General features: G+C 34.9%; 1 protein-coding gene across 1 annotated transcript in view; it reads left to right on the forward strand.

Moving 5' to 3' along the window:
- Nucleotides 1-27447, forward strand: part of LOC150094736 (cell adhesion molecule Dscam1-like) — a 298945-nt gene that overhangs the window by 233011 nt on the left and 38487 nt on the right. The window contains exons 17-18 of the mRNA XM_090411654.1: nt 4724-4822; nt 23082-23267. Coding sequence (XP_090267780.1) covers nt 4724-4822; nt 23082-23267 — 285 coding nt within the window. The remainder of the gene's footprint in view (nt 1-4723; nt 4823-23081; nt 23268-27447) is intronic.

Genomic DNA, 27447 nt, shown 5'->3' on the forward strand with positions numbered 1-27447 from the left:
GGTATTACACCTGTTGTACAAAATGAAAACCCGTAATTTTGATGTTTAACCAAACATCAAAATGCTAGATTTCCAGGCCACATTGGAATTAGGGGAGATGAGACTGCAGATGCAGCTGCTAGATCAACTTATGCTTTCTCCATGTACTGTTTGACAGAACAAATAAACAGTTCATAGGATTTAAAGTTAATTGCTCAGTGGCAGGAAACATTGACAAATAAATTATATGATATTAAGCATTGGCATTCTAGTCAATAGAAAGAGAAGAGAGGAAGTTGTTCATGCTAGACTCTGCATAGGTCAGTCATCTTACAGATTTTTATTTACTGAGGGCTGAAGACCCTCCAATGTGTGAACATTGCAATATGCATCTTACTATTTTTCATATTCTGGTGTAGTGCCAGCACTTTACAAGAGAGGAATGAAATTTTTAGTTATCTAGCCAAGCCATATTCACTCAGGCAGATGTTATGAGACAGATTGATTGCATGATGTTTTTAACCTTCTACAAAGAATTAATTTGAACAAAAATATTTGACTGTAATTTTGTTTATATGTAGATACTGCATTGTTTAACTTCATTTTTGTACATACATATATACATACATACATATATATATATATATATATATATACATACATACATACATATATATATATATATTATTTACTAGTTTATTTTTGCCTATTTATGGACTGCTGTAGCCTTTAACTTTGTGTATTGCTTTAATTTTGTTTATATGTATATAGGTACTGCATTGCTAAACTTAATATTTGTGCATGCATATTGTTTACTAATTTCTCTTTGACTATTTATGTACTGCTGTAACCTTTGCTGTAATTTTATTTATATGTAGATACTGCATTGCTTGGGTTGGTTTTTGTACAATGATATTGTTTACTATAATTATGTTTACATAATTTTCTTAGCTTTGAAAATTTTATCTATTGCTATAACCTTTGACCTTGTGTAATGCTGTGACCTTTGTTGTTCTTGCACCAATAAACCATAAACCAACTAATCAGCTTCTCCCGATGTTGCCATCACTAGGATGAAATACACTGATAAACTGATCATTGAATAATTCAACTATATCCTTTCCTTCATGCTTGCACAGTGATCAGAATACATTAGGAAAATTATGGAAACAATTACCATGTTGGAGTAAAACTTTAGTTTAATATAAACACTTGATGTTTCTGCCTTCACGTCAAGGTCATCATCTGGAGTATACACATACATATATATGCAAAGAAACAAGTTACACTACAATCTACATGGTATGCTAAAGTTACTGATCAACCATTAAAACTAATGGCCTGACCTCTGGTGAAAGAAAAAATCTTACTACATCAAAGCTAGAGTCCTATTATTATTATTATCTATTAGGTTACAAATTAAATTAAGCTGGAGAGTAATATGTTCGCAAAAAAAAATAAATAAAATAGAAATAAAAAAGTTCTTATATAAATTACAACGAACTAGTGTGAATAGTCGCCAATAAAAGCTGAAAAATTGCTTAAGAGTCCTAAAGTCAGGGTTTACTTGGAAAACTAAGTGGGCTGAATATGTGTCATCCAAATTCTTGCGATTTTTATGCCACCATTATTGTTAAGATTAGGGGTGGTTAATCAAACTTTTGAAATTTTGATTAACTCGATGTTCCGAAGATCAAAACATCGATTATTTATTTTGGTTTATATTAAAGTTTTACTCTAACATGGTAGTTGTTTCCATAATTTTCATAATGAATTCAACTCTATCCTCTGTACTGGTTACCAATCTGCCACTGTTATCAACTAGCATCATCTTCCCATAGTCATTTTTCTTTCTACTTGCCACATATTGAAAGAACTCACTAGAAAATTTTGCTTAGCTTGATTGGCTAACTTTTCATACTGCAGTTTTGCTACCTTTATACTGAGTTATCTTTGTACTTTTCATGCAACTGGTCATTATCTGCATTCATCTTGTGTTACCTCCACAGTGCCTTCTTCCAGGTTTTGCACTTGATCTATTCATTCATCCATTTTATTCATGCCTTGTTTTGTCTTTTCACCTCTTTTGGATATACTCAGATTTTGCTGCTGTTAAATATCTCTTGTTCAATGCTTAGCATTATATCCTTCTCACTCAACTGTACGCTATAGCTCCCAGTGGTCTCCTAAGTTTTTTATAATCACTTGCCTTGTAGTTCCATATATATTTCTTTTCTTTTTTAATAGGAGTTCTCATGTTGCTGCAACCCAGTTGATTACTTCATGGTTACTCTTACCAACCAGGTAAAGATTAGGCACTCCATTCACAATCACATCCTCGTATGATATAACCAGAACTAAGACTCTTGAACCTCATGTGTCCTCCATTACATACTGCATAAGATTGTTGTTCCTTAAGAACTCAAGAAATTCATTCTCCTAATTCTCTAATGTTATCACTTCATTCCAATCAATAATGCTATCACCCTTTGCTAGTTGCCTATACCTTTCCTTGTCTCCACCTTCCATATTCCCTGTCCTGTAGTGACATCCCACCGAATATCTCATATACTCCATTTCACATAATACTGCTGCAGAACCACTGCCACTTTTTTTTTTTTTAATTTGTATCTCAACCAATATAAATCCCCTGCTATCATCAGCAGAACTCTCCCTCCTTCTTGTCTTTCCTATCTTCATGAAAAACATCATATACCTCCATTTCTATTCCCATCAAGATGTCATTCTCATCCAACCATGTTTCACTTATTCCAATTATTTTGGGGCACATAAACTCAATCAATGCAACAAAAGAAAGCATTGATTCAGCCAGAGAGGCATGTAGTGAGGTTGTCTGCATGGATAGAAAAATGAGAACTCCATGGTGGATACAGGAAGTTAGAGGCAACAAAGGAAAAGAAGAAAGCATATCAAAAGTTTCTGGCAAATAAGTCAGCATATGCTCTTAGAGAATATAGAGACAAATGTAAACACTGTGTAAAACTAGCTAAAGAAAAGTCTTGGAAGACTTGGAAGTCAAGATATTCTGGGAGTTGTTGAACAAGCTCAGAAATGGAGAAAAGAGTGCTGTAAAATGAATTAGAAATGATAAAGTGACATGAAAACTGGAGAGAAAGATATCCTTGATGTATGGAGAAATTACTTCGAAAAATTAAATGAAACAATCAGTGACAGCACAGTGATAAAAAAACACTCGACAGGCATACAATCAGGAATATATCCATACTTGAAGTAGAAAAAGCCATCAAAAGCCTGAAATGTGGAAAGGCAGCTGGAGTAGATGACATTCAACCAGAAATGCTCAAGTATGGAGGAATTAAAGTCTTACAATGGCTGCACTGCATAGCTCAGATGGCATGGACAAACTCCGGATGATTGGAGTATAGCTCTCATGGTTCCCATATATAAAAAGGGAAATAAAACTGATTGCGAGAATTACAGAGGTATTTCTCTACTGAGATTTATGCAAGTATACTTGAGAAATGGTTGAGAAGGATTGTGGAAGGGAAGCTTGGTGGAGGACAAGCTGGATTCAGACCAAATAGAGGTTGTCAGGATCAGATTTTCACTTTATGACAAATAGTGGAGAAATCATAGGAATATAACAGTGATCTGTACTTAGGTTTTGTAAATCTGGAAAAGGAATAAGACACTTCCAGTGAAATACTTTTCAAAACACTGCAATTATATGAAATAAATGGAAGATTATACTGAGCAATACAAGTTTATATTTAAGTTGTGAGTCAGGAGTTAGAGTTGAAGGAAATACACGAATCATTTGGTGTAGAATCAGGTCCAAGACTAGAATGCACATTATCTCCCTTCTTATTCATCATCCATATGGATCACATCACGAAAGAAAGAAGCATTAAACCTGATATTAGAATTGGAGATGTCAAACTTAGCTCTTTGCTTTATGTAGATTTAAAACACATCTGGTGCAAGTCTCCAGAATTTTCTAACTAAATTGAGTAACAGCTGGAATAAATTTGGCTTGAACATCAGCATTTTTATCAGCAATAAAAAGACCCATGCCATGAAAATAGGCAGGAACATAGAAAACTTCAGGTGAATTCTCAAATGGAGAAACTATATAACATATGGGTTATAAACATGTGTTATAAACATTTGGAAATAAAGTATTTAATCAAAGATTAGAGACTGTGGATATGAGAGTTCTGAGGAAAATTAGAGGCTTGAACAATTGGCAGAATCATATAAAAAATTAAGACATTAGGAAGAATGTGACATTGTTTGTATTCAAAAATGTGTGAACAGGGCTAATCTAGGAAAAGAAAGGTTATTGAAACAGTTGATAGTTGATGCTAAGATGGCAGAAAAACAACTCAGAGGAGCAGCAAGGTGGATTGATTTGGTCAGAAGTGCCTTAGAAACACAAACTGTTAGATATTATTGGTGTGAGTAATAGACTAATTTGGAAGAAAATTGTTGATTAGTGATTAATGTAAACTTTATCATGTAGTATTGCCAACTGTTGAGGGCACATGTCAGGAAATTAATGAATTATCATTACTAATTATTTATGGAGGTTTCTATTTCAGTATCTTAATTAAAACATTAGTAATATTCAGTAATGATTAACAATTTTAATCAGTACCTTTTGTTGCAGTTTCAATATCAGTATTTATTGGCATTGATGTATATTAATAAATTGTAATATATCTAACATATAGTTTACTGATGTGGTCTTAAATTTTTTCAGATCCTCCATCACCTCCTATTGTTGGTGTTTCAGATGTAACTTCGTCCAGTGTAGGAATTCACTGGAATATTGGTGTGGAGAAACCTGCTGCAGTTGTCCGTAAGTAGGAATTCACAGAACAATTTTCTGTTTGAATCGCAAACTAATTTGTTGTTAGTGTAAATAACAAGTTGCTATGATTAGTTTACTTTTTTTAAAAAAAACACTCCAAATTTTAAATTTCAGTTATTTCTGTTAGTTTATTTAAAGACTTGTATAATGCAAATTGTTCCTCCTTATGTGAAATAAAATTTTTTGACTGCCAACCCAAACACAGAAACAGATTGCTCTTGGTGACTATTTGTAATGACTGAGCACAGCTTGAACTGTACTGGTGTTTTTCATTCCAAATGTCACTGCCTGGTCATTAGTTGCCCCTTCCAATCCATTATAGAAAACACCCATTTTAAATAGCTCTCTGTATGAAGATGAATTTTAGTGGCTGTGATGTATGGGACTTTGTTTTTATTATTCTACATGGGGAGAGTATTTTATTCTTATTTATTACAATCAAACTGTCATACAGTTATTTAATTATTAGTGTTGAAGCTGGACTGAACTTTCTAGGGTAATTCTCTTACTTGGCTAAACTATCATGTCATATGGAAGTTTTTTTTTTTTCCATCCCCTTCCCAATTTAGCTATAAAGCCCTCCACAAAGCATAAAACTGTTTGTCATTTTTATAAATGCATTTTTTTAAAGTTTGTATGATTAAGATTTTAGTTATATAAATATGTTTGACTAAATTTTTCAGGGTAGTTCAAATATCAATCAATATAATTTCAAATATCAAAATTAATATATCACTAGATACAGGTAAAAAAAAACAAAAAAAAACATATATCATTAATTCTGATAATGTCATATTTTCAAATTCCTAGTATTCTGATAGTAACAAAACTAATTACCATAGATATGTTAATGGTAATTTGATTATAATTTCAACTTTCTCCTGTAGAGGCACATGCTCAAAATTATTATTTTGTGTGACTTCTTCCTACAAAAGTTTTTTTTAGTACATTTATGCTGTTGGTGGACTAAAGGTTTTTTCTGCTCTTTTATTAATATTATATATTGTTCTATTTTTTTTTTTTTTTTACATAGTCCTAAAAACTCTGCTCTAGATACCAAACTAACATTATTCTGGCTCTTGGAGAGTAGATAGATAGGCTAACTGCTCAACTAACCAAGCCACCTTTTTTTTATTTTTTAGGTAGGAGGATTGAATAGTTTCTTAATCCTCTTAAAAAAGGAAGACTAAATTTTTAAAAAAAAAGCTAAACCTTGAATTTCTTTAGAACTTCAGATTGCTCTCATTCTTCATCATTGCCATCATCAAATTCCTGACATATACCCTCAAGGGGCATACAGGATAGTATAATAGTACTACATGAAAAACTTATATCATTACTAACTTCCCAGCAACAATTTTCCTCCAAATCAATCTGTTATCTGTCAAGACTCCAATATTATTAGATCTTATATTTTTGTCTTTTAAGACACTTTTTACTGTATCAAACCACTTATATCTAGGTCTTCCTCTGGTTCTTTTTTTCCTGCCAGTCTGGCATAGAACACTTGTTTTGATAATCTTTCCTCTCCTATTCTGTTTAAGTAATGATATCACCTGAGATTAGCTCTGATAACAATGTCAAGTTTTCTTTCCTCATTTTTAATATGATATTGCCATTGATGCCATCTGTTCATGCCTCTAATCTTTCTCAGGACTCTCATATCTGTGGTCTCTACTCTTTGGTCAAGCGTTTTACTTCTGACCCATCTTTAGTAATATTCAGTAATGATTAACAATTTTAATCAGTACCTTTTGTTGCGGTTTCAATATCAATATTTATTGGCATTGATGTATATTAATAAATTGTGATATGTCTAGCATATTTACTGATGTAGTCTTAAATTTTTTCAGATCCTCCATCACCTCCTATTGTTGGTGTTTCAGATGTTCCTTCAGATCCATAAGTTAAAATCTGTCTTGTATACAGCTAATTTAGTGTTTTCACTAATTTTTCTCTTATTCCATATAAATTTATTCAGTTCACTTCGTACCATACCAGCTTTGTTGATTCTGTTGTCTATTTCCATATTTAATTTACCATCTTTACTAAAAATTGTGCCTAAGTAGCTTACATTCACAATGCAGTTGATATTTTCAGTGCTTCTGCTTATTTCCATCATTTTTGTCTTGTTATTGCTGTTTTTCATACTAAATTTATTACAACAGTTATTCAATTTATTCAGAGAATGATGTATTGGATTTATTTAAAAGTATAACACCTGCATAAAGTAAAGAGCTAAAATTAACATCTCCAATTTTGATATCAGGTTTAGTACTGCTTTCCTTCATAATGTGATCCATATAGATAAATAACAGAGGGAGATAATGTACATCCTTGTTCTATAGGTTCTTAAATCTGACACCAGATTTAACATTAAACCATCTTCCTGTATTTCCTTCAGTTCTAACTACTGACTTACAACTCAAAGTATTGCTTGTATTAACTAAAACTAAGTATTGCTTGATATAATGCCCCGTTGACACCATATAACTGCAGCATTTTGAATAGCTTCTCTCTTGGCACCTTGTCATATGCCTTTTCCTGATCTACAAAACTTAAATATAGATCTTTGTTATATTCCCATGGTTTCTCAACTATTTGTCATAATGTAAAAATCTGATCCTGACAGCCTCTATTTGGCCTGAATCTAGCTTGTCTTTCACCAAGCTTCCTTTCCACAATCCTTCTCAACTGTTTCTTGAGTATGCTTGCATAAATCTCGGTAGGGAAATACCTCCGTAATTCTCACATTCAGTTATATTTACCTTTTTATATATGTGTACTATGAGAGCTGTACTCCAATCATCTGGAATTCGTCAGGCCTTCTGAACTATGCAGTGCAGCCACTGTAAGACTTTTATTCCTCCATACTTGAGCATTTCTGGTCGAATATCATCTACTGCAGCTGCCTTTCCACATTTCAGGCTTTTTATGGCTTTTTCTACTTCAAGTATGGATATGTATTCCTGATTGCATGCCTGATGAGTTTTTTTTTCTTTTTTTTTACTGCTGTGCTGTCACTGCTTGTTTCATTGAGCAATTTTTCGAAGTAATTACTCCATACCCAAGGATATCTTTTTCTCCGCTTTCATGTCACCTTTTTCATCACTCTTTCCTCCATTTCTGAGCTTTTTCAACAGCCTCCAGAATATTTTGCCACCTTCTAATATTTGTTTTTTGTGTTCTCGCCAAAGTCCTCACATGACTTTTGTTTAACTGATGCGGTTTGTTTAGCTGACTTATTTGCCAGGAACTTTCTATGTTTTCTTCTTTTCCTTCAGTGTCTCTGAAACTTTCTGTGTCCACCATGGAGTTCTCATTTTTCTGTCCATGCAGACAACCTCACTACATGCCTCTCTGGCTGAATCAATGTTTTCTTCTGGGCTTGCCACTGGATCTGCAAAGTTTATAGTTCCTGTTCTCAAACTCTTTCATTTTTTCTTCAATAATGTTTGTGTATCTTAGTCTACAGTTCACATCTCAGAGCTGCTCAACTTTTATTTGCTTTTAAACTTTCTTACTTGTATTTCTTTTTGATATGAATTTCAATTTTATCTTGCTCAAGACAAAATGTGATCACTTCCAATTTAAAATGCTCTATATACCAGTGAGAAAACATCATTAATCCACAGTAACATAGTCAATGAGACTTTTCTTATTCCTTGCCACTTCTCTCCATATGAATTTTTGCACATTTTTATGTTGGAACATTGTGTTAGTAATAACCATTCCATGTTCTGAGCAGAAATCCAACAGATATTTGCCATTATTATTAGCTTTGCTCTTTTCTCCAAAATTATCCCAAAATATTTCTGTGTGTCTGACAATCGTTTCCTACTCTGCTGTTTAGATCTCCAAGAACCAACTTTCATTTTTCATTGTGTCAGTTGCTTTCTCTAAAACCTCAAAAAATTCCTCTACTTCTATCTTAGTAGAACCTTCTGTGGGACTATGGGTACAAATAAGTCTCATTATCCAGTTCCCCATTCTGATATATTCCCACATCACTTTACTTGATATTGCCTGCCATTCAAGAAGATTAGCCTCATATTTAATGTTGAATACATTAAATATGAGGCTATAGTTATTCCTTCTTTTCCCTGATTGTTATTGCCTGAATGCAATATTTTGTATTTTTTGCTTAGTAAGATCTCACCAGCTTTTGTCTTTTTTGTTTCACTCACCCGTATTATGTCGATCCAAGTCTTCTTATCCAGTTACTTATCCAATTCTTCAGCTCATTCCATTTCTTTGCCATTCACGCTTATGTTGATAGTAACAGTCTTGAACTCTAGGGGATATTGAGTTGGGATGTGTTTCAGGATTTGTTCCAGTAGCTAACTTTTCACTTTCACTCTGGTTCCATGGTGAAAACAATGTGGGCCTTGTTTAAGTGGCGACGTCCAGGCCAGCATGAAATTCTGTTATGTTGTGCCATCATTTTACATTGTTGTTTAAGCCAATAAGAATGCATTTGGTCAGCTAAATCCCAAATTGCCAGCCCATCCTCATTCGTTCAGCATCCAGGTAGATACTTAACAGGATGCACATGGGAAGGTGAGGATTGCACATTAGGTCAGAAGTCCTGATCACTTCTCTGTATTTCTTTAAAGGCTATATGGAGGTCTCCTCTGAGTTATACAGCTCTGACCCTTAAGCACCTTACTCTCATTCTTAAATATTCTTATCTTAAACCAAATAAACTAGAAAAGTAATTCATCGATTTTTCTCAATTTTTGGTTAGCACTCATTGTTTTTTAAGAACTACAGTAAACAGTATTTTTTTTTTTAAAGTTCCACTATAATGACCACATTATGTGAACCTATGTTGAACACTTTAATATGCATACATTACTGCAACCAGTTTTCTGCATTGACAAGGATACTTCGTTGGTCGGGAGCATGCTTATAATCTTCATTGGTTGTGTGAAAAGCCATACCAAAATATTGTATAGATGTCAAAGAAAAGAAAGTACAATCTGATTTAGCTTATCACACAGTCACCACAATGGGAACTTTTATCTCCAGTGAGGAAATAATTTTAATAACTTAAAGATACCAAGAAATTATATACTTGGTTTAATCCATTATTCAAGTGTAAGCAAACAAAGTTTGTGCCTGAAATATCTTTTAGAACTAGGGCAACTCGTGGCAAAGGTGGTATGACTTCACATTGCTTGCCTTAGTATCCCATAATGCAAAGCACATCTCCTTGCTGACATGTATTATGGGAAGGGTCACTACCCAGACCGGTTTCAACCTTTATTTAGGTCTCATCAGTGGGAGCCAGACCCTGAGGTAAGACACCAGGTTTGAAGTAATGCAGAAGTCATATTTTCCTATATGAGTTGCCAAAAGGTATCACACCTTATTATTAAAATACTCTGGATTGGAGATATATAGTTGTTGAAAGTTTTTCACTTGGTTATATTATAAATTAAAGATATCGAAAAATTATATACTTGGTTTAATCCATTATCCAAGTGTAAGCAAACAATTTATAATATAACCAAGTGAAAAACTTTCAACAACTATCTATCTCTAATCCAGAATATTTTAATAATAAGGTGCGACACCTTTTGGTAACTCTTATGGAAATACGACTTCTGCATTGCTTCAACCTTGGTATCACCTCTGGGTCTGGCTCCCAATGAAGAGACCTAAATAAAGGTCGAAACTGGTAATGACCCCTTTCCATAATGCATAGCATTATACATGTCCACAAGGAGATGTGCTTTGCATTATGAGATACTAAGGCAAGTGATGTGGAGTCATACCACCTTTGCCACAAGTTGCTCCAGTCCTGAAAGATACTTCAGGTGCAAACTTTGTTTGCTTACACTTGGATAATGGATTAAACCAATTTCTTGGTATCTTTAATTTATAATATAACCAAGTGAAAAACTTTCAATAACAATTTTAATAACATTGTTTTTCATATGTTCACAGAAATGGTGTAACTTACATTTCAGAAGTGTTGTGGTTACTTTATGGTTGAAAACTGTTTTCTTATCTTGGCAAATACTAGAGAAGGGACTGTAGAATTAATTATCTATAAAACAACAACAATAAAAAAAATGCTTTGGTCATTTATTCTGTATTCATCTTTTGTAGTAAAGTACCTGTGTGGATGGCCAAGCGCACATTTCTGCTTTGCATTCAGCAGTGTTTGTGATAATCTTCAGATAATAGATGTTTTCATCGTCCTTTTGATACTGTCACTTCCATCGATTAGTGATGACAGTCTCACAACATCCTGATTATTAGAAACTAGAAATGGTTTGAAAAAGTACCATATTTAAGCAGTTTCTGATTATCTAAGCATATCCATAGTACTAGTGTAGTATAGGTTTGTTTCATTGGTAGGATTATTATGAGGCATAGAAAAATTGTGGAAAGGCAATTTAGAAAAGAACAAGCCAAATTCATGCCATATATGACTCTAACATAGAGTTCTTAGAGTCATATATTCACTTTGCTATAAATATTTGAGAAATTGTATGAATATAACAAGGATCTGGAAAAAGCATATGATAGTCAAGAGGAAAGCTTTTCAGAATGATATACAATTGCATGGAGTAAGTAGAACATAAACAGAGCAAAAAAAAAAAAAAAATTCTGCATCATCAAATTCCTGATATATACCTCATGTTGGAGGCTTAATGGATTTTTTACAACACTCAGAAAGGATTAAAACAGAATTTAATACTTCCTATATTTAGTCTCAGTCACTGAGACATCTTCAGGGATTACAAAAAACTAATGTAACATAACACAAATAACAAACAATACTAAGCCTAACCACGTGGGTGAGACCTCTGGTGATAAGTGTTTCCTAAATCTTAGGAAGCTTAATGCAATCGTATTTATTAAGATTTGGTTGATTTCTGAGACTGCTGCTGATTCTAAGAATAGTCTCTCTTTTTTGAATTTGCTGTGGTGGAACATGGTGGTTTTTTCCCATGAGATCCTATGGGTTGTGTCCAAGACATGGTCAGCAAGGCCTGACTGACCGTAGTCATGGTTGCAGATATATGACTTGTGTTCCTCCAGGCAGATGGTTGCTGATCTGCCTGTCTGTCTGTCTAAAGTACGCCAACTTACAGGAACAGGGTATTTTATAACTCCAGGCACTGAGAGAGGAGGGAGCTGATCTTTTGTAGAACGGATAAGGGTAGCAAGTTTGTAGTGGGGCTTAAATGCTGTGTGTAGGTTGTACTTGTTTAAAATCTTGGCTATTGTTTCAGATGTGCCATAGATGTAGGGTATGGTGATGGCATTTCTAAGCTCTTTCTGACAAGAAGACCAGGGAATGGGGGAGGAACTGATTATTTTTTGATGCTGTGATTGCTGTAGCCATCGGAGAGGAAAGTGTTGTGTATGTGGTCAAGTTCAGTTGTAAGGGCGGTTCCACTGGAACAAAGATTGTGGGCTCTCTTGGTAACAGTTTTAATAATGCCATATTGTTGAGCAGAGTGGTAGTGGGAGAGTTTGTGAATGTTTCTGCCTGTGTGTGTGGGTTTCTATATACAGTGAAGGAAAGTGTACCGTTAGGAAGGTGTGTAACTAAGGTGTCTAGGAAGGGTCCACCTAGTTAGGACTTTAGTGTCACCAACGTGGTTGAGCTTAGTATTGTTTGTTATTTGTGTGTATGTTACATTAGTTTTTTTTGTAATCCCTGAATATGTCTCAGTGACTGAGACTAAATATAGGAAGTATTCAATTCTGTTTTAATTCTTTCTGAGTGCAAAAATGTAAAAAATCCATTAAGCCTCCAACATGATGTCCTCATAGCACTTAAGCCTCTACACACAGATCCTGATATATACCTCAAAGGGTGTAGAGGATATGATAGTACTACATGAAAAATTACATCATTACTAACTTCCTATCTACAATTTTCTTCCAAATCAGTCTGTTACTTGTCAAGACTCCAACATTATCAGATCTTATACTTCTATCTTCTAAGGATGTTTTTACTGTATCAACACACCTATATCTTGGTCTTCCTCTGGGTTTTTTTTCTACCAACCTGGCAGAGAACACTTGTTTTGCTAATCTTTCCCCTCCCATTTTGTTTAAGTGACCATACCACCTGAGATTTTGAAAGTTTATTTTTCACTTGGTTAGACTATAAGAAATTTAGTTTAATCCTTTATCCAAAGTGTGAGCAAACAAAGTTTGCGCCTGAAAGTATCTTCAGGACTGGGGTAAGGTGGTACAACACTGGGAAACTCATTGCAAAGATGGAGCAAGCTAACATCACTCCTATCTCAGTATCTCTCATAATGCAAAACACATCTCCTTGCAGATATGTATAATGTTATGCATTAAGGGAAGGGCCACTACCCAATTAGGTGGAGCAAGCTAACATCACTCTTATCGCAGTATCTCCCATAATGCAAAACACATCTCCTTGTGGATGTGTATAATGTTATACATTAAGGGAAGGGCCACTACCCAATTGGGTAGTGGCCCTTCCACCTTTGCAACGAGTTGCCCAGTGTTGTACCACCTTACCCCAGTCCTGAAGATACTTTCAGGCGCAAACTTTGTTTGCTCCCACTTGGATAAAGGATTAAACTAAATTTATTATACCACCTGCGATTATCTCTGCTAACACATTCCTGGATGCTGACAATGTCAAGTTCTTTCGTAATATCCTCGTTTTTAATATGATATTGCCATTGATGCCATCTGTTCATGCCCCTAATTTTTCTCAGGATTCTCATGTCTGTAGTCTTTGGTCAAGTGTTTTACTTCTGACCCAGATGACTCTCTCAGATTCATAAGTTAAAATTGGTTGAATACTATCTTGTATACAGCTAATTTAATGTTTTGGCTAATTTCTCTCTTATTCCATATAAATTTATTCAGTTGACTTCCTACCATACCAGCTTTGTTGATTCTGTTGTCTATTTCCATATTTAATTTACCATCCTCACTAACAATTGTGCCTAAGTAGCTGGTTTTACTTGTTCTATAGATTCTCCATTCACAATGCAGTTGATATTTTCAATACTTCTGCCTATTTTCATTGTCTTTGTCTTTTTAATGCTGACCTTCATACCATATCTATCACAACAGTTATTCACTTTAGTCAGGGAATCTTGCAGACTTGTAGCAGATTTATTTAGAAGTATAACATCATCCGCATAAAGCAAAGAGCTGAGATTAACATCTCCAATTTTGATATCAGGTTTAATACCACTTTCCTTCATAATGTGATCCATATAGATAATGAATAACAGAAGGGATAAAGTACATCCTTGTCTGACACCAGATTTAACATTAAACCATCTTCCTGTACTTCCTTCAATTCTAACTGCTGACTTACAACTCAAATAAAGACTAAGTATTGTTTGATATAATGCCCCACTGACACCATATAACTGTAGCATTTCAAATAGCTTCTCTCTTGGCACCTTGTCACATGCCTTTTCCAGATCTACAAAACTTAAATACAGATCTTTGTTATATTGCCATGATTTCTCAACTATCTGTCATAAAGTGAAAATCTGATCCTGACAGCCTCTATTTGGTCTGAATCCAGCTTGTTCTTCACCAAGCTTCTCTTCCACAATCCTTCTCAACCATTTCTCAGGTATACTTACATATATCTTACCAGGAACACTCAGTAGAGAAATACCTCTGTAATTCTTACATTCAGTTTTATTTCCCTTTTTATATATGGGTACTGTGAGAGCTCTACTCCAATCATCTGGAATTCATTCCATAGTTCAGAAGGCCTGTGCAGTGCAGCCACTGTAAGACTTTTATACCTCCATACTTGAGCATTTCTGGTCGAATATCGTCTACTCCTGTTGCCTTTCCACATTTCAGGCTTTTGATAGCTTTATCCCCTTCAAGGATATGTATTCCTGACTGCATGCCTAATCAGTAATTTTTAACACTGTGCCGTCATCACTGCTTGTTTCATTTAGCAATTTTTCGAAGTAATTACTCCATACTTCAAGGATATCTTTTTCTCCCATTTTCATGTCACCTTTATCATCTCTAATTCCTTTTACAGCACTCTTTCCTCCATTTGTCTCTGTATTCTCCAAGAGCACAAGCTGACTTATTTGCCAGAAAACTTTCAATATGCTTTCTTCTTTTCTTTCACTGCCTCTTTAACTTCCTGTGTCCACCATGGGGTTCTGATTTTTCTATCCTTACAGACAACCTCACCACATGCCACTCTGGCTGAATCACTAAGTGTTTTTTTCAGGGCTTGCCACTGAATCTCCAAGGTTTGGTTCCTGTTCTCACTCTTTCATTTTTTCTTCAATCATGTTTGTGTATTTTAGTGTACAGTTCAAATCTGAGAGCTGCTCAACTTTTATTCGCTTTAAAACTTAAAATAGTCTGCATTTAAGTTGTAAATCAGCAGTTAGAAATGATGGAAGTTCAGAAAAATGGTTCATGTAAAATCAAATACAAGATAAGGAGGTACACCTCCACTTTTATTTGTCATGTATACGGATCACATAAAAAAAGAAAGTGACATTAAACCTGATATCAGAATTGAAGATATGAAACTATTGCTAGTGCTCCCTATGACCTATTGTCATAGGGAGCACTCCACAGACTTGTCACCAGCGTAGTCACTCATCTCCGAATCCTCTCCATGACTTCTTATTCCCCAAGAAAAAACCCAGGTGACCAAATCTGTGCACAGTAGTCATGGTGCAGCTGAATTATAGTCTTATAAAGATAACTTTTCCATCTTTACTTATTAGTGTTTTTTCTTTTTTTTTCAACATCTAAATAATCCTTTGAGCTATTCTGTTAACTTTTCCAATAGTCTTTCTGAACTTGAAATTCCTTGTCTGCCATTATTCCCAAATCACGAGCCTCATTGATCTCCTTCAATCCAGTACCATCAGTATAGTATGTAACCAGTGTAAAGTATCACACAGTGAGTAAAGGTTATGTACTGTGTAACATGCAGTATGTATGTAACCTTTTCAACCTGAAGTGTATAACTTTACATTTTGCAACATTTAACTGATAGTCATTATCCTTGCCCCACAATGTCAATTTATTTAACTCATTCTGCAGGATATTTACATCACCTTTATCAGCTATTGTTCTCCCCCCCCCCCCAGTTTTGCATCATCAACAAACAGCTGTATATTCCCCTTTAATTTGTATATTAATGATATAAGGTAAGATTTAAGAGTAGTCCTAGTAAAGAACCCAGAGGTACTCTACTAGGTCCCCCCCCCCCAAGATTCTGCTCTACCATATCCTACTCTGGCATCTGTCAGTCAGTCCCCTTATCCATGCTACCAGCTTCATATCTATTCCCATTGGCTCCAACTTTTGTAGTAGTTTTCAATGCAGTGTTCTGTCAGAATGCCTTGGCAAATGCCAGTACTGTCATGGTGTAGCATGACCCTTATCTAATTCTGCTGTCATCGTATTACACAATGTGAGTAAAAGCTGCTCACCATAGAATATTGTATTCCCATTCACCCACTGCTGGATTTTACCTCAACTTTTCCAATACTTTAACCACAACGCCTGAGATATTAATTTGCTACCTCTGTCTTGGAGCAACGTTTAGCAAACTATTTGAATCATCTGGAAGATAACTTGTTCTCATCCATTCATCCCCAACCCTCTCTTTGGTTTTGTTACATCGATGTTGTTTTTTTGCTATTTGGCCTCATTCTGAAAATGAACTTACCACTTTCTAACAATGGATCAGTAGCCTTCACCCACATTCAATTCACCATGTAAAAAGAAAATACTGACAGTTGGCTATTCTTGAACATTCTTCTTACTTGCACAGTCTCTGATACTTTGTCAACCAGTTTATTGAAAATATACCTGTACTAGCAGATACATTCATCAAAAGTTACTCATCATACCTCTCAAAAAATTGGTGTTATCAAGTCTTTAATTAATAGAGCACATGACATGTGCTCTTCTCCCTCAAGCTCACAACAAGAACTTCTCACTATCAATACTTTAATGGAATTAAATGGTTATAACCCTCATCAAATTCAGCAGATAATTAACTCCTATGTTCCAACACATAAGGATTCTTCAAGATCATAAGGTTACAATCCCTTATATTTCTGATATCTCTGAACCTATTTGTAGAATTTTGAAGAAGTATCACCTTATTTCCACATATTTTCCTATCAGCAAAATTTCTCATCTGTTAGCAACTACAAAAGACACTGTCACTTCTATTTTTAGCTGATGTTTACCTTGTGAATGTAATTTGACATACTTTGGGCAGACTATTGGAGCATTACATTAAATATGAGAAACCTGAAAAGTATGGTCTGGCACAGCATAATATTTTCTCTCATAATTAAATTTTGGTCTTTCTTACTATACTTACTCTCTTTGCTTGCATACTGCCCATGCATATGTTGAGTTGAGCATCTTTTTCTTTATATTGCCTCCACAATGTTTTCTTTTTTTTTTTTCCAGCTCTTACTTTATACTGCTACTCTTGGCCCTGGCATGCAGTCTGATATTGCTTCTCGCAAACAATTCCTTACTACTTCCCATGCACTGCTGACATTTTTTTCTTGTAGCTTCTCAAGCTGTGCCACTGATTATATTGGAGATTATGCTAGAAGAAGCTGACCAGACCAGGGATCTTGGGAGTTTTAGTATATAGAATTTGAAGTTCAGAGCCAAAGATTTTGAATACAATTCAGAAGATAATTGCAGTGCTGTAACATTAACATGTAAGGTTAAGGAGGTCGTATAGCCTTTTTTTTTTTTTTTAACTAGGCTTTGATACAACCTCCTGTGGACTTTTATGCACAGATCTGGTCTCCTGGTTCTTGAGGTGATGCAGATGCAGTGGAGAGGATGTAAAGGAGTGTGTTAAAGATATCAGGACTGTTGAATGCCAGCCTGGTTGGCCGAGTAGTTAGCATATTTGCTCTCCAACCAAAAGGCTGTGGTTTCAAATCCTGCCGTGGGCATGGATGTTTGTGATTGTCTGTGAAAATACTAATGATGCAATTCGCTGTAGTTGGTAGAGATGGAGAGTTGCCTCCTTTGAATGAGTCTTTCAGTCTCCTTGGAGGTGTTGCATAATAATAAGTTATGAGGAGAAATTGAGAATTTGTGGACTGCAGATACTAGCAAGCAGAAGAAAGAATATGATATGGCAATATGATAAACTTACAAACTTCTAAAGGGGTCGTATAGGAATACCGGTAAATGGAATTTTTCATTTACTGGTATCCTATTACATTTATATAGAAGATGGGGAAAGGAGAGGTCATAAGTGGATATTTTGAATAAATTCAAGAGAAAGCTTTATAGGCAGTATGAGTAATATGTGCTCTCCCTCAATGAGTGTTCTCCAGAGGTCTCTGATAATAATAATACAGAAAAATGTTTAAGCCAATTATAGCATTTGTATCTGAGAATTGGGGTAAGAAAAATATTAATGAGAAACTATGAATATGAGAATTATGAGAGAAAATTAGAAGAATAAAATACTAAATTATATTAAAAATAACTGCATTAGAAAAGATCATATGAAGAATGTATAAACAGTTAATCTAAGGTGGGTTCAGCACTTAATCAGAATGCAAGATTGAAAGATGAGTAGAACAGGAGTTTTAAATGCAAATCGCAGGAAATGACTGAGATGAAAGCAGAGTATATATGGATTAATGAAGTTGATTGTTTTAGACTTAAGACTGAAATTAGAAACTTGAACTAATAGATCAACTCTGAATAAAATTATTGATAGGAGACTAGTAAATGAAATTTTAATTGTAGGGCTGCCACAGTAACATTTACATTCCTTTTGTGTGTGTGTGTGTGTGTGTGGTTGCACACATGCATGTAAGTCACAAAGTTAAGGGCATAACCATTGATCCATTTAACTACTTTAATTCAGTCCTGTACCACTTCCTTAACTCTCTTGTTCTGCTCCCATTCTCTCACCCACCTCTCTCACACACAAAACTTCCTTCTTTTCTCCACTAATAGTGCTGTCTACACCTAACTACCACTTTTAATTCTGGGTTAATTTTTTTTTTCATGCCACAAGAAAAACCCTTTTAAACACATAAATACACCACTAAGTTAACTTCATGTGAAACATTTTATTTAAGGATGCTGCTTTGTATCAGAAGTATGATAATTTATTGCCACTGATTTACCTTAAGGAAAGTAGATGCATAACTTTAATCACTTGTGGTCCTTGGAGTTTTGCTATGGTCTGTTTGCTACTACTAACTCATGTGGGAGGTGGGAAGAGAGTACAATATGCTGATGACTTAATTTATGGTTGACATCTCTATGGCTATGATTTCACCACATGACACTTCTTTAGGATGTGTACCAAGATCTCTTTCTCATATTTATTTGGAGGAAATTTATTGTCTTGCAGCTCGGACTAACTTAGCCAATCTGATAGAGATAAGGCAGATTGCTTTTTTTTTTATCTAGGTTCTTTTCCTCCAGGAGATAGGCAGTTAACTATGATTATATGCCCTTGATAAAGTAGACAAAACTACTGTATATTCCTTTTTCCTCGAATTCTTCATTTAGCATATTATTATTATTATTATACCCTCCATAGAGTTGGCACACTCATCATGGGAGGTTCATTCAACTGACAACAAATCTATCATATTGAATCTTAAAATCCTTAACACTCCCAGCATTAACAACTTATTCCTGTAATGCATTCTATTCACTGACAATTCTCCATGTAAAAAATCTCCTCGCACTCCTTTTCACCACACACAACTTCCAGGGATGGCCTCTGGTTCTTCCCCTCTTGCCTTCTGCTCTTTCTATAATCCCCTCTGGATTAATCCAATAAAATCTCTTCACTAACTTAAATGCCTCTATCATATTGCCTCTTTTCTTCCTATCCACCAAACTCTGCAATCTACATTTCTTCAATCTATCTCTCTCTCTCTCTCTCTCTCCCTCCCTCCCCATAGCCAGTATTTCAGCGTCTCGATATTGTCTTAGTTGCTCTTATCTGGGCCCTCTCCAATGTTTCTACATCATACTGAAAACCATGTGATCAAATCTAAGCACAATAATCCAATTGTGGTCTGACCACTGCTTTATACAATGGCACAACCACCTCCTTATTCCTATACACTAGAGTACTTAATATCATAGCAGCATTACAGTGTGCAGTATGCCCCTCTAAATTTCAGTCTGCTGTCAGCCATTAACCTCGAATCTTATCCACTTCTTGCACTACAGCACTGTTATATAGTATATATCCTTATATTTCTGCATGCCAAAATGCAACACCTTGCACTTATTAATATTAAAACTACAACCCTACTCCTTTGTCTAAGTCAAAAGTCCATTCAAATCTTCCTGAAGGGAATTAATATAGTATGGTACCAAAAAAAAAAAAGCTGAATAACTACAACAACGTATGTTATGGAGTATATGGATTTATTAACAAAGAAATATATGTTTACACATGATGATATGTACATTCACAAGTATCGGTGGAATCCTTGTTGAATAAATCATTAGCAATGGTAGATTACGTGCTCAAAAATGGCACTTTGTCTTTCAAGAATGTTTTGTAGCACGTGCAAAGTTTCTCTGTCATCCTGGAGAACAACAGTTGGGACATCGTGTAATTTTATCCTTTAATTCATGAAGGTTGGAAGGTGGGTCATGGTGGAATGTCCATTCCTTCAACATATCCCAAACAAAGGCATCAAGTAATGCGAGATCAGGAGAACATGAAGGGTAGGGGAAATGTTTTGAAACTCGAAATGAGCCCCTCACAGGGAAGTGTTCTAATAAATAAGCTCTAGAATCATGTGATCGGGTTGCTCCATCCTGTTGGAATATACTTGTGCATAAAATGGATTTTTTTTTTTTTTTTTTTTGCATAGCAAATCCTGGGTGAATGGAACCAACATATTCTCAGTGTAGCAGTCTCTGTTTAAGGTCACGGTTATACTACTCTCTTCAGTGAAGTAGGGCCCAATTATGCCATGACCAGAAACCAACATACCATGCTGTGACCTTCTCCCTGTGAAGAGGTTTCTCTTGGACAAATTCAGGTCTCAAGAAACCAAGAAGGATCTTCATAGATATTGGCCAGCACACATGCGTGGTATTTACTCTGTGCAGACCCCACTTGAATGGCATATATAAAAAGGCACCCAGCTCCTTAAGGATTGCCTGTAGCAACTTCCTCAGTATCCCAAGTTTTACTGCTGTTCAACATTGGCCATTTCAGAGATTGTAACACTTGCTCCAGCACATACCTTTGATTCTCATTTGTGTTACCAGTTTGTGGTCTCCCCAAGTGCCCTTGCATTGCAGCAGAACACTTTTGGTATATTGGAACCTCTCAATTAAGGCAATGATGACACTATTGCTTGAGGCATGCTTGCAAAAGTGACAAACTGCTCACAAGCGTATTAGCTTGGACCATTTGATCTACCAACTCTGTATGAACAAAAATAATGCTCAACAATAAACATCTTTTTTTCTTCCAAACTCAACAACAACATTGCTACAGCTAAATGTAATGGCATAGACTACACATGCTCTTCTATTAATGTGCGTGCAGTCTAACAGCATCTCTCATAGCACATGTACTGAAGGGATGTCAAAGTTCAGTACTGTTTTTTTGCACATTATGTATCATTAAACAAGTTAAATAGCAGGGAACCAGGAACAGAACCCTTGGCATGCCATTGGTTACCCTCTTTTTTGAGACACTGCTTCATCATACACAACTGGTTGATATTGTTCAGAGAGCCAGTGTTCAATCCATCTAACCACTATCTATTCCCATCGTCTGCAGCTTTTACACCAACTTATCATGTGGTAGTCTATCAAATGCTTTTTCATATTCCAAAAACATCACTGTATGTAATTCTCCCTTATCTAACACATTTGTCACCTTATAAAATGCAAATAAACTGCTAAAACAAGACTTAACCCTTTACAAATCCATACTGACCATTGCAAAATAACATAATAAATTTAGTTTAATCCTTTATCCAAGTGTGAGCAAACAAGGTTTGCGCCTGAAAATATCTTCAGGACTGGGGTAAGGTAGTGCAACACCAGGCAACCTGTAGCAAAGGTGGAGCAAGATACTATCACTTCTATCTCAGTATCTCCCATAATGCAAAACACATCTCCTTGCAGATATGTATAATGTTATGTAAGGGAAGGGCCACTACCCAGACTAGTTTTGACCTTTATTGAGTGGGAGCCAGAGGTGGAGATACCAAGTAGAAGCAATAGCGAGGCCATCTTTACCTATAGGAGTTGCCAAATGGTGTGCCACCTTTTTATTAAATTACTCTGGATTTAGAGAAAGATGTTGAAAGTTTATTTTTCACTTGGTTAGACTATACTAAATTTAGTTTAATCTTTTATCCTTTAATAAAAAGGTGTCACACCATTTGGCAACTCCTATTGGTAAAGATGACCTCACTGTTGCTTCTGCTTGGTATCTCCATCTCTGGGCCTGGCTCCCACTGAAGAGTCTATATGCACAAGGAGATGTGTTTTGCATTATTGGAGATACTGAGATAGAAGTGATAGTAGCTTGCTCCACCTTCGAGTTGCCCAGTGTTGTACTACCTTACCCCAGTCCTGAAGATATTTTCAGGTGCAAACTTTGTTTGCTCACACTTGGATAAAGGATTAAACTAAATTTATTATAGTCTAACCAAGTGAAAAATAAACTTTTGGCCATCACAAAGAATACTATGTCCATCAACCCAATCTTGTATTCTATTCCTAATTAATCTCTCCAATACCTTGACTACAATTGCAGCTATACAGACTTGTCTTTAATTGGAAACTTTTGTTCCAGAACAGAACCATGCCTGTTCTGTGGTACTATTTTGCCTTTTAATTTGAAATTTTAATTCGTTTTATTATTATTGTCATTATGAACTAAATTCAAGTGAAGGTTTATGGCTTCTCATTCACAGACGGTGAGTAGCAATAAAAGATGTATCAAAATTTCAATCATGATATATAAAGAGTTCCAGAAAGAGGTCATATATGCAGTGGTTAATTCTTTGAATGAAATTCAAAGTGCTCAAAAGATATCATTCTGAATACTTTGAATTTCATTTAATGATTTTCATGTAATTCAATAAAGCTGAATACAGTGAAGTTAAAGAAAAACAATAGAAATAGTACAATTTCATGTTACCTCTATTATAAAAAGCATTTCATAATTCATATCCTATCAATTCATTTTACCTTTATTGATAATTTTTAGAATACCTCTTGGAATTTCGTGAGGATGGTGATGACTGGGAACATATTCATCTTCCTGGAGAACGAAATGTATTCTACCTTACAGGCTTGAAAGGTTCTACAAGACATGAGATCAGGTTAGCAGCATATAATGTTTATGGACGAGGCGAGTTTTCCCCTACAATAGATTTTACTACAGCACCTCAAGGTAAGGAATGCTAAATGTATATAGTTATTGCTATGTAGTATTATTTTTTCATTCTTATCTCTGTAGTTTAAAATAAGGAGCCGTTAGGAGAAGTTGATGTTTAAATATTATTATATAACTTACTCTAAAAATTAAGAGCAAGCATTTGGTTTTGTTGGGTTCTTAACAAATGCTTTGTCAGCAGGAAAAAATAAATAATAAATCATTATTTGTTAATGAATTTGTCCATAATGATAATGTTAGGGTTCTAATTGTAGAAAGTGCATGAAAGTACATTTGGTGAACAAATTAGAGATTTAAAAAAAATGATTTACTGGACTTCTCAGGTGGTGTAGTGCATGTACAGTTATGAACTTACGATACTTTTAAAACAACATTTTAAAAGTATTGTAAGTTCAGAAGGATAAAAAAAAAAGTGGTATTTATACTGCTATCATCCAGCACATTGTATGTACATGCATGCACTTACTGCACTAAACTTGTAGAGACCACAAGGAATATTTTATATGGATAGTTTGCTATTGCGAATTTTTTTGGAAAGTTTTAGTAGATTGTCATAGTGAAAGGTTATTACAGTTATATTTATTTACTGAGAGTAACTGCATAAACATTGTTATATTGTTTCCTGATACATTATGAAAGATAGTAATAATAAAGAAAAGGTGTCTTTGCAAATTTCATTAGGTCAGTTACATGTATATTATCTTACTCAAAACTCTGAAATGGTTTCATTTAACTAGTGTAATCATTTTTTATGTGATATATATTGCACAGATCTGATGTTTCTTTTCTCTTTATAGTGACTGTACCATTTGATTATTTAATATTTGTATTAAATGAAACCTGAATTTCGTATTGGCCAAGATTCTATCATGGCGCTTGTTGTTACAAGTGAAATGTTAAGTTTTGCAATGATGTTGGGTGTAGCAGTGATTCAGACAGTAATGAATCTTTACATTATAATGGAAATATTCATGTAGAATTATTCTTTATCTATCTATCAATCATGTTGTCACTATGTATATACACTGTGCATTCTATTGGTGAGCCATGAAGCAATGATTAAGCCATAGATGTGATGTGGTGGAAGGAATCAGCCCCATATATTGTACATCTTTATGGATCAGTAGGATTACTATCTTGCCTTGGTAGAGTTGTATCTACAGATAGTATCATTAGAACTTTTTGTTACAAAATGGAGTGTTGAGTATGAGTCAACAAGCACTGTGCGAGTAGAAACTCTAGCATTATAGATAACATGATCAGAAGTAATTGCATCTGTGGGCCTATATTGAAACTTTGCTAATACAGTATATATTCATTGTGTCACTGATCTCTAAGTAGTCAGCATAGTGCAGACTGAAAAGGGAGATCTCTGTATCTGAGGTATTTCCATTGAAGTGGTATCTTTATTCAGCAAAGATGAAAACTGTAGAATAACCTTGATTTTACTGATTTTGGTTTTAATTGTTTCTGTATTGCTATATAGAATTTAAGATTAAGGTACTACCCTAGATTGGGGGAAAATTGCAGCTGATTCACTTTCTATTCCCCTTCTTCCTGGTAAGTTCTTCTGCTTAACTCTTTTCTTGGCTATGGATTTATGCACAGCTCTTTTTTGAATAATCATTAATTTTAAAGAAGGAAAAGGATCTTCATTTGCTTCTAAAATGCAAATAGCTCTATTTTTAGCATAACAATAATAATAATGCCAGTCTTTTGTTGAATGTGATGAAAAATTTGATCTATATGAGTGGATTTTCTGTAAACATCAAGTGATATTACACTCCCCCTTTTTTTTTTAAGTAACATATCTAAGAAGGTGCATTGCTTGCTTTTCTCTATTTCAATAGTGACTTCAATTTCATGATGGAGACCATTATATAAACTTAGGAGCTGTTGCCCATGTTACCAATAACAAAAATATTGTCCCCATAATGCCATCACGTTGATAGTTCCAGAACAGCTTCAGCAGGAGTCATTTCTAATAAACCTTTTAAACACTGCCAAAAGGCAAAAAGTTGTATTAAGTAAGCTCATATCTTATGGTCAACTTTTTGATATCTGCAACTGAATTTTTGGCATTTTCTCTCTCATTCACTGTTCCTACATCAAATTGTAAGTTAAGATTTTTAATCAACAGTATGGGTTAGCTGCTAGTGCTCCATTGTAAACCACCAGTCGTAAACTTTTACATGGAGAAATTTGAAAGACTTACTTTATCAGAAGCTGTTCTGGGGCTGTTAACGTGGTGATGGTGTTATGTATACAATACTGTTGTTTGGTAATGTAGCTTGAAAGATTTGAACACATCATGAATTTTGTTTTAATAGATACCCTCACAAAAATCATTCACTGTTCAAACAGAGAGGAATGACTATTTTCATTTCCTAGATAAGTTAATTGAAAAATAGTGGCATTCAGATCAGTTTTTTTCATGTTAGAATGGCATGTTCAGCATTATCACACTAAAAAAAAAAAGCTATTTGTATTTTAGGAGCAGATAAAGAAAAATGGGGGGGGATAAATATTGAGTTTGACAATAAAGTTGTCAATGTGAAAGAATACAATCTTATAGTATTGCAGCATTAATTACCAAGTTGTAGGTTAGATTGTCATTGTCATCACATATAATGTATAACGAGAGAGAGAGAATGCTGATAATCCAGTTGCGGAAGTCAAGAGATTGACCATACGATAGGAGCTTGCTTAACAGGACTTTTTGAACTCATTCATATTCCTTGCATATATCTAGAGCAGCCCCCTTCCCTTTCCTCAAACACATCCATGGCTGGCATTTATCTAAAGATGAATGACATATCCAAGAAGGTCCCATGTTGATTGGCAGTAGTGGAACTTTGATTTCTCTATTACTTTAGAAAGAATCAAAATGAAAGTAATTGGTTATTGATTTGATGGTGGTTGTCCTTTTTTTGGAATTGGTTGAATATGGACTGATTTTGGAGCTGCAGGCTAAATTCTCTATTTCTTCTCAAGGATTATGCATATGCCTGTAATTTTGCTTCACTGGTCACTCCATCTTGCAGCTGGTCTCTCTCTTTTCTTCCTGTTGGTCTATATTTATTCATTTCTCTCTGTATTCCTTGAACTTTTCATTTACATTGTAAATACCTAGCTCTCTTCTGTCTTTATTTTTATATTTTTATATGGTCCAATTTTGTGCATTCTTTAATTGCTCTTAAAAATCTAATTTTTGCTGCTTGTATTTCTGGAGTGTTGGTTAAAGTATTGGAAAAGTTTATTAAAAGTAAAATTCAAGAAAGGGTGGATAGGAATATGACACTCTATAGGGGACAGCATGGCTTTGTAAAAGGTAGGTCTCAGTAATTTATTCACATTTTATAATAACATGACAACAGAATTGAAAAAGAAAATGACTACACCATGATACTACTGGACTTTGCAAAAGGCATTTGACAAAATACCACATGGAAAACTATTACATAAGTTGGAGCAAATGTGAATGGATATGAGGCTGGTGGCATGGATATGGGGAGTGGCTGAGGACATCAGAGGGTGGTTTACAGCGGAGTGGAATCAAAGCAAATGAGGATGACTAGTGGAGTGCCCCAGGGCTTTGTACTAAGACCATTACTCTTTAATTTGTACGTTGATGATATAGCAGAAGATTTGAAAGGGGATATTTAGTTGTTTGACAATGATGCAAAATTAGGGAGAGCAATAGTTGATAAAGGTGATGTAGATGTCTTACAGGATGATTTAAATAAATTGTAGACAAACTAGTACCGTCAATATGATAATATTGACGGTATTAGTTTACTGGAAATTGATGAGAGATCTAGAGGGGGGGTGATGGTAGATAGAAATTCAGATGACATATTGCAAAAGTTGGCAAAGTAACTCAGAGGATTACTGGCATGTTGAAGAACACATTGACATGTAAAGATAAGTAGGTTATTATCCCTCTTTATAAGGCTATGTTTAGGCCACATGTTGACTACTGTGCACAGATTTGGTCACCTGTGTTTTGTGGGGATTGGGAGATGGTGGAGAGGATTCAGAGATGAGTGGAATGTTTATGAGGATAGATGGAGAATGTGTGGGTTGCAGAATTTAGCTGACAGGTGGAAGAGAGCAGGTATGATAAACTTATAAGTTACTAAAGGGATTCTATAAGATTGACACACAAGAAATTTTT

Source organism: Typopeltis vanoorti, chromosome 21 (assembly GCF_054136105.1).
Source record: "Typopeltis vanoorti isolate ZY-2024b chromosome 21, IOZ_Tvanoo_1.0, whole genome shotgun sequence".
In the NCBI taxonomy this organism is placed as follows: Eukaryota; Metazoa; Arthropoda; class Arachnida; order Uropygi; family Thelyphonidae; genus Typopeltis; species Typopeltis vanoorti.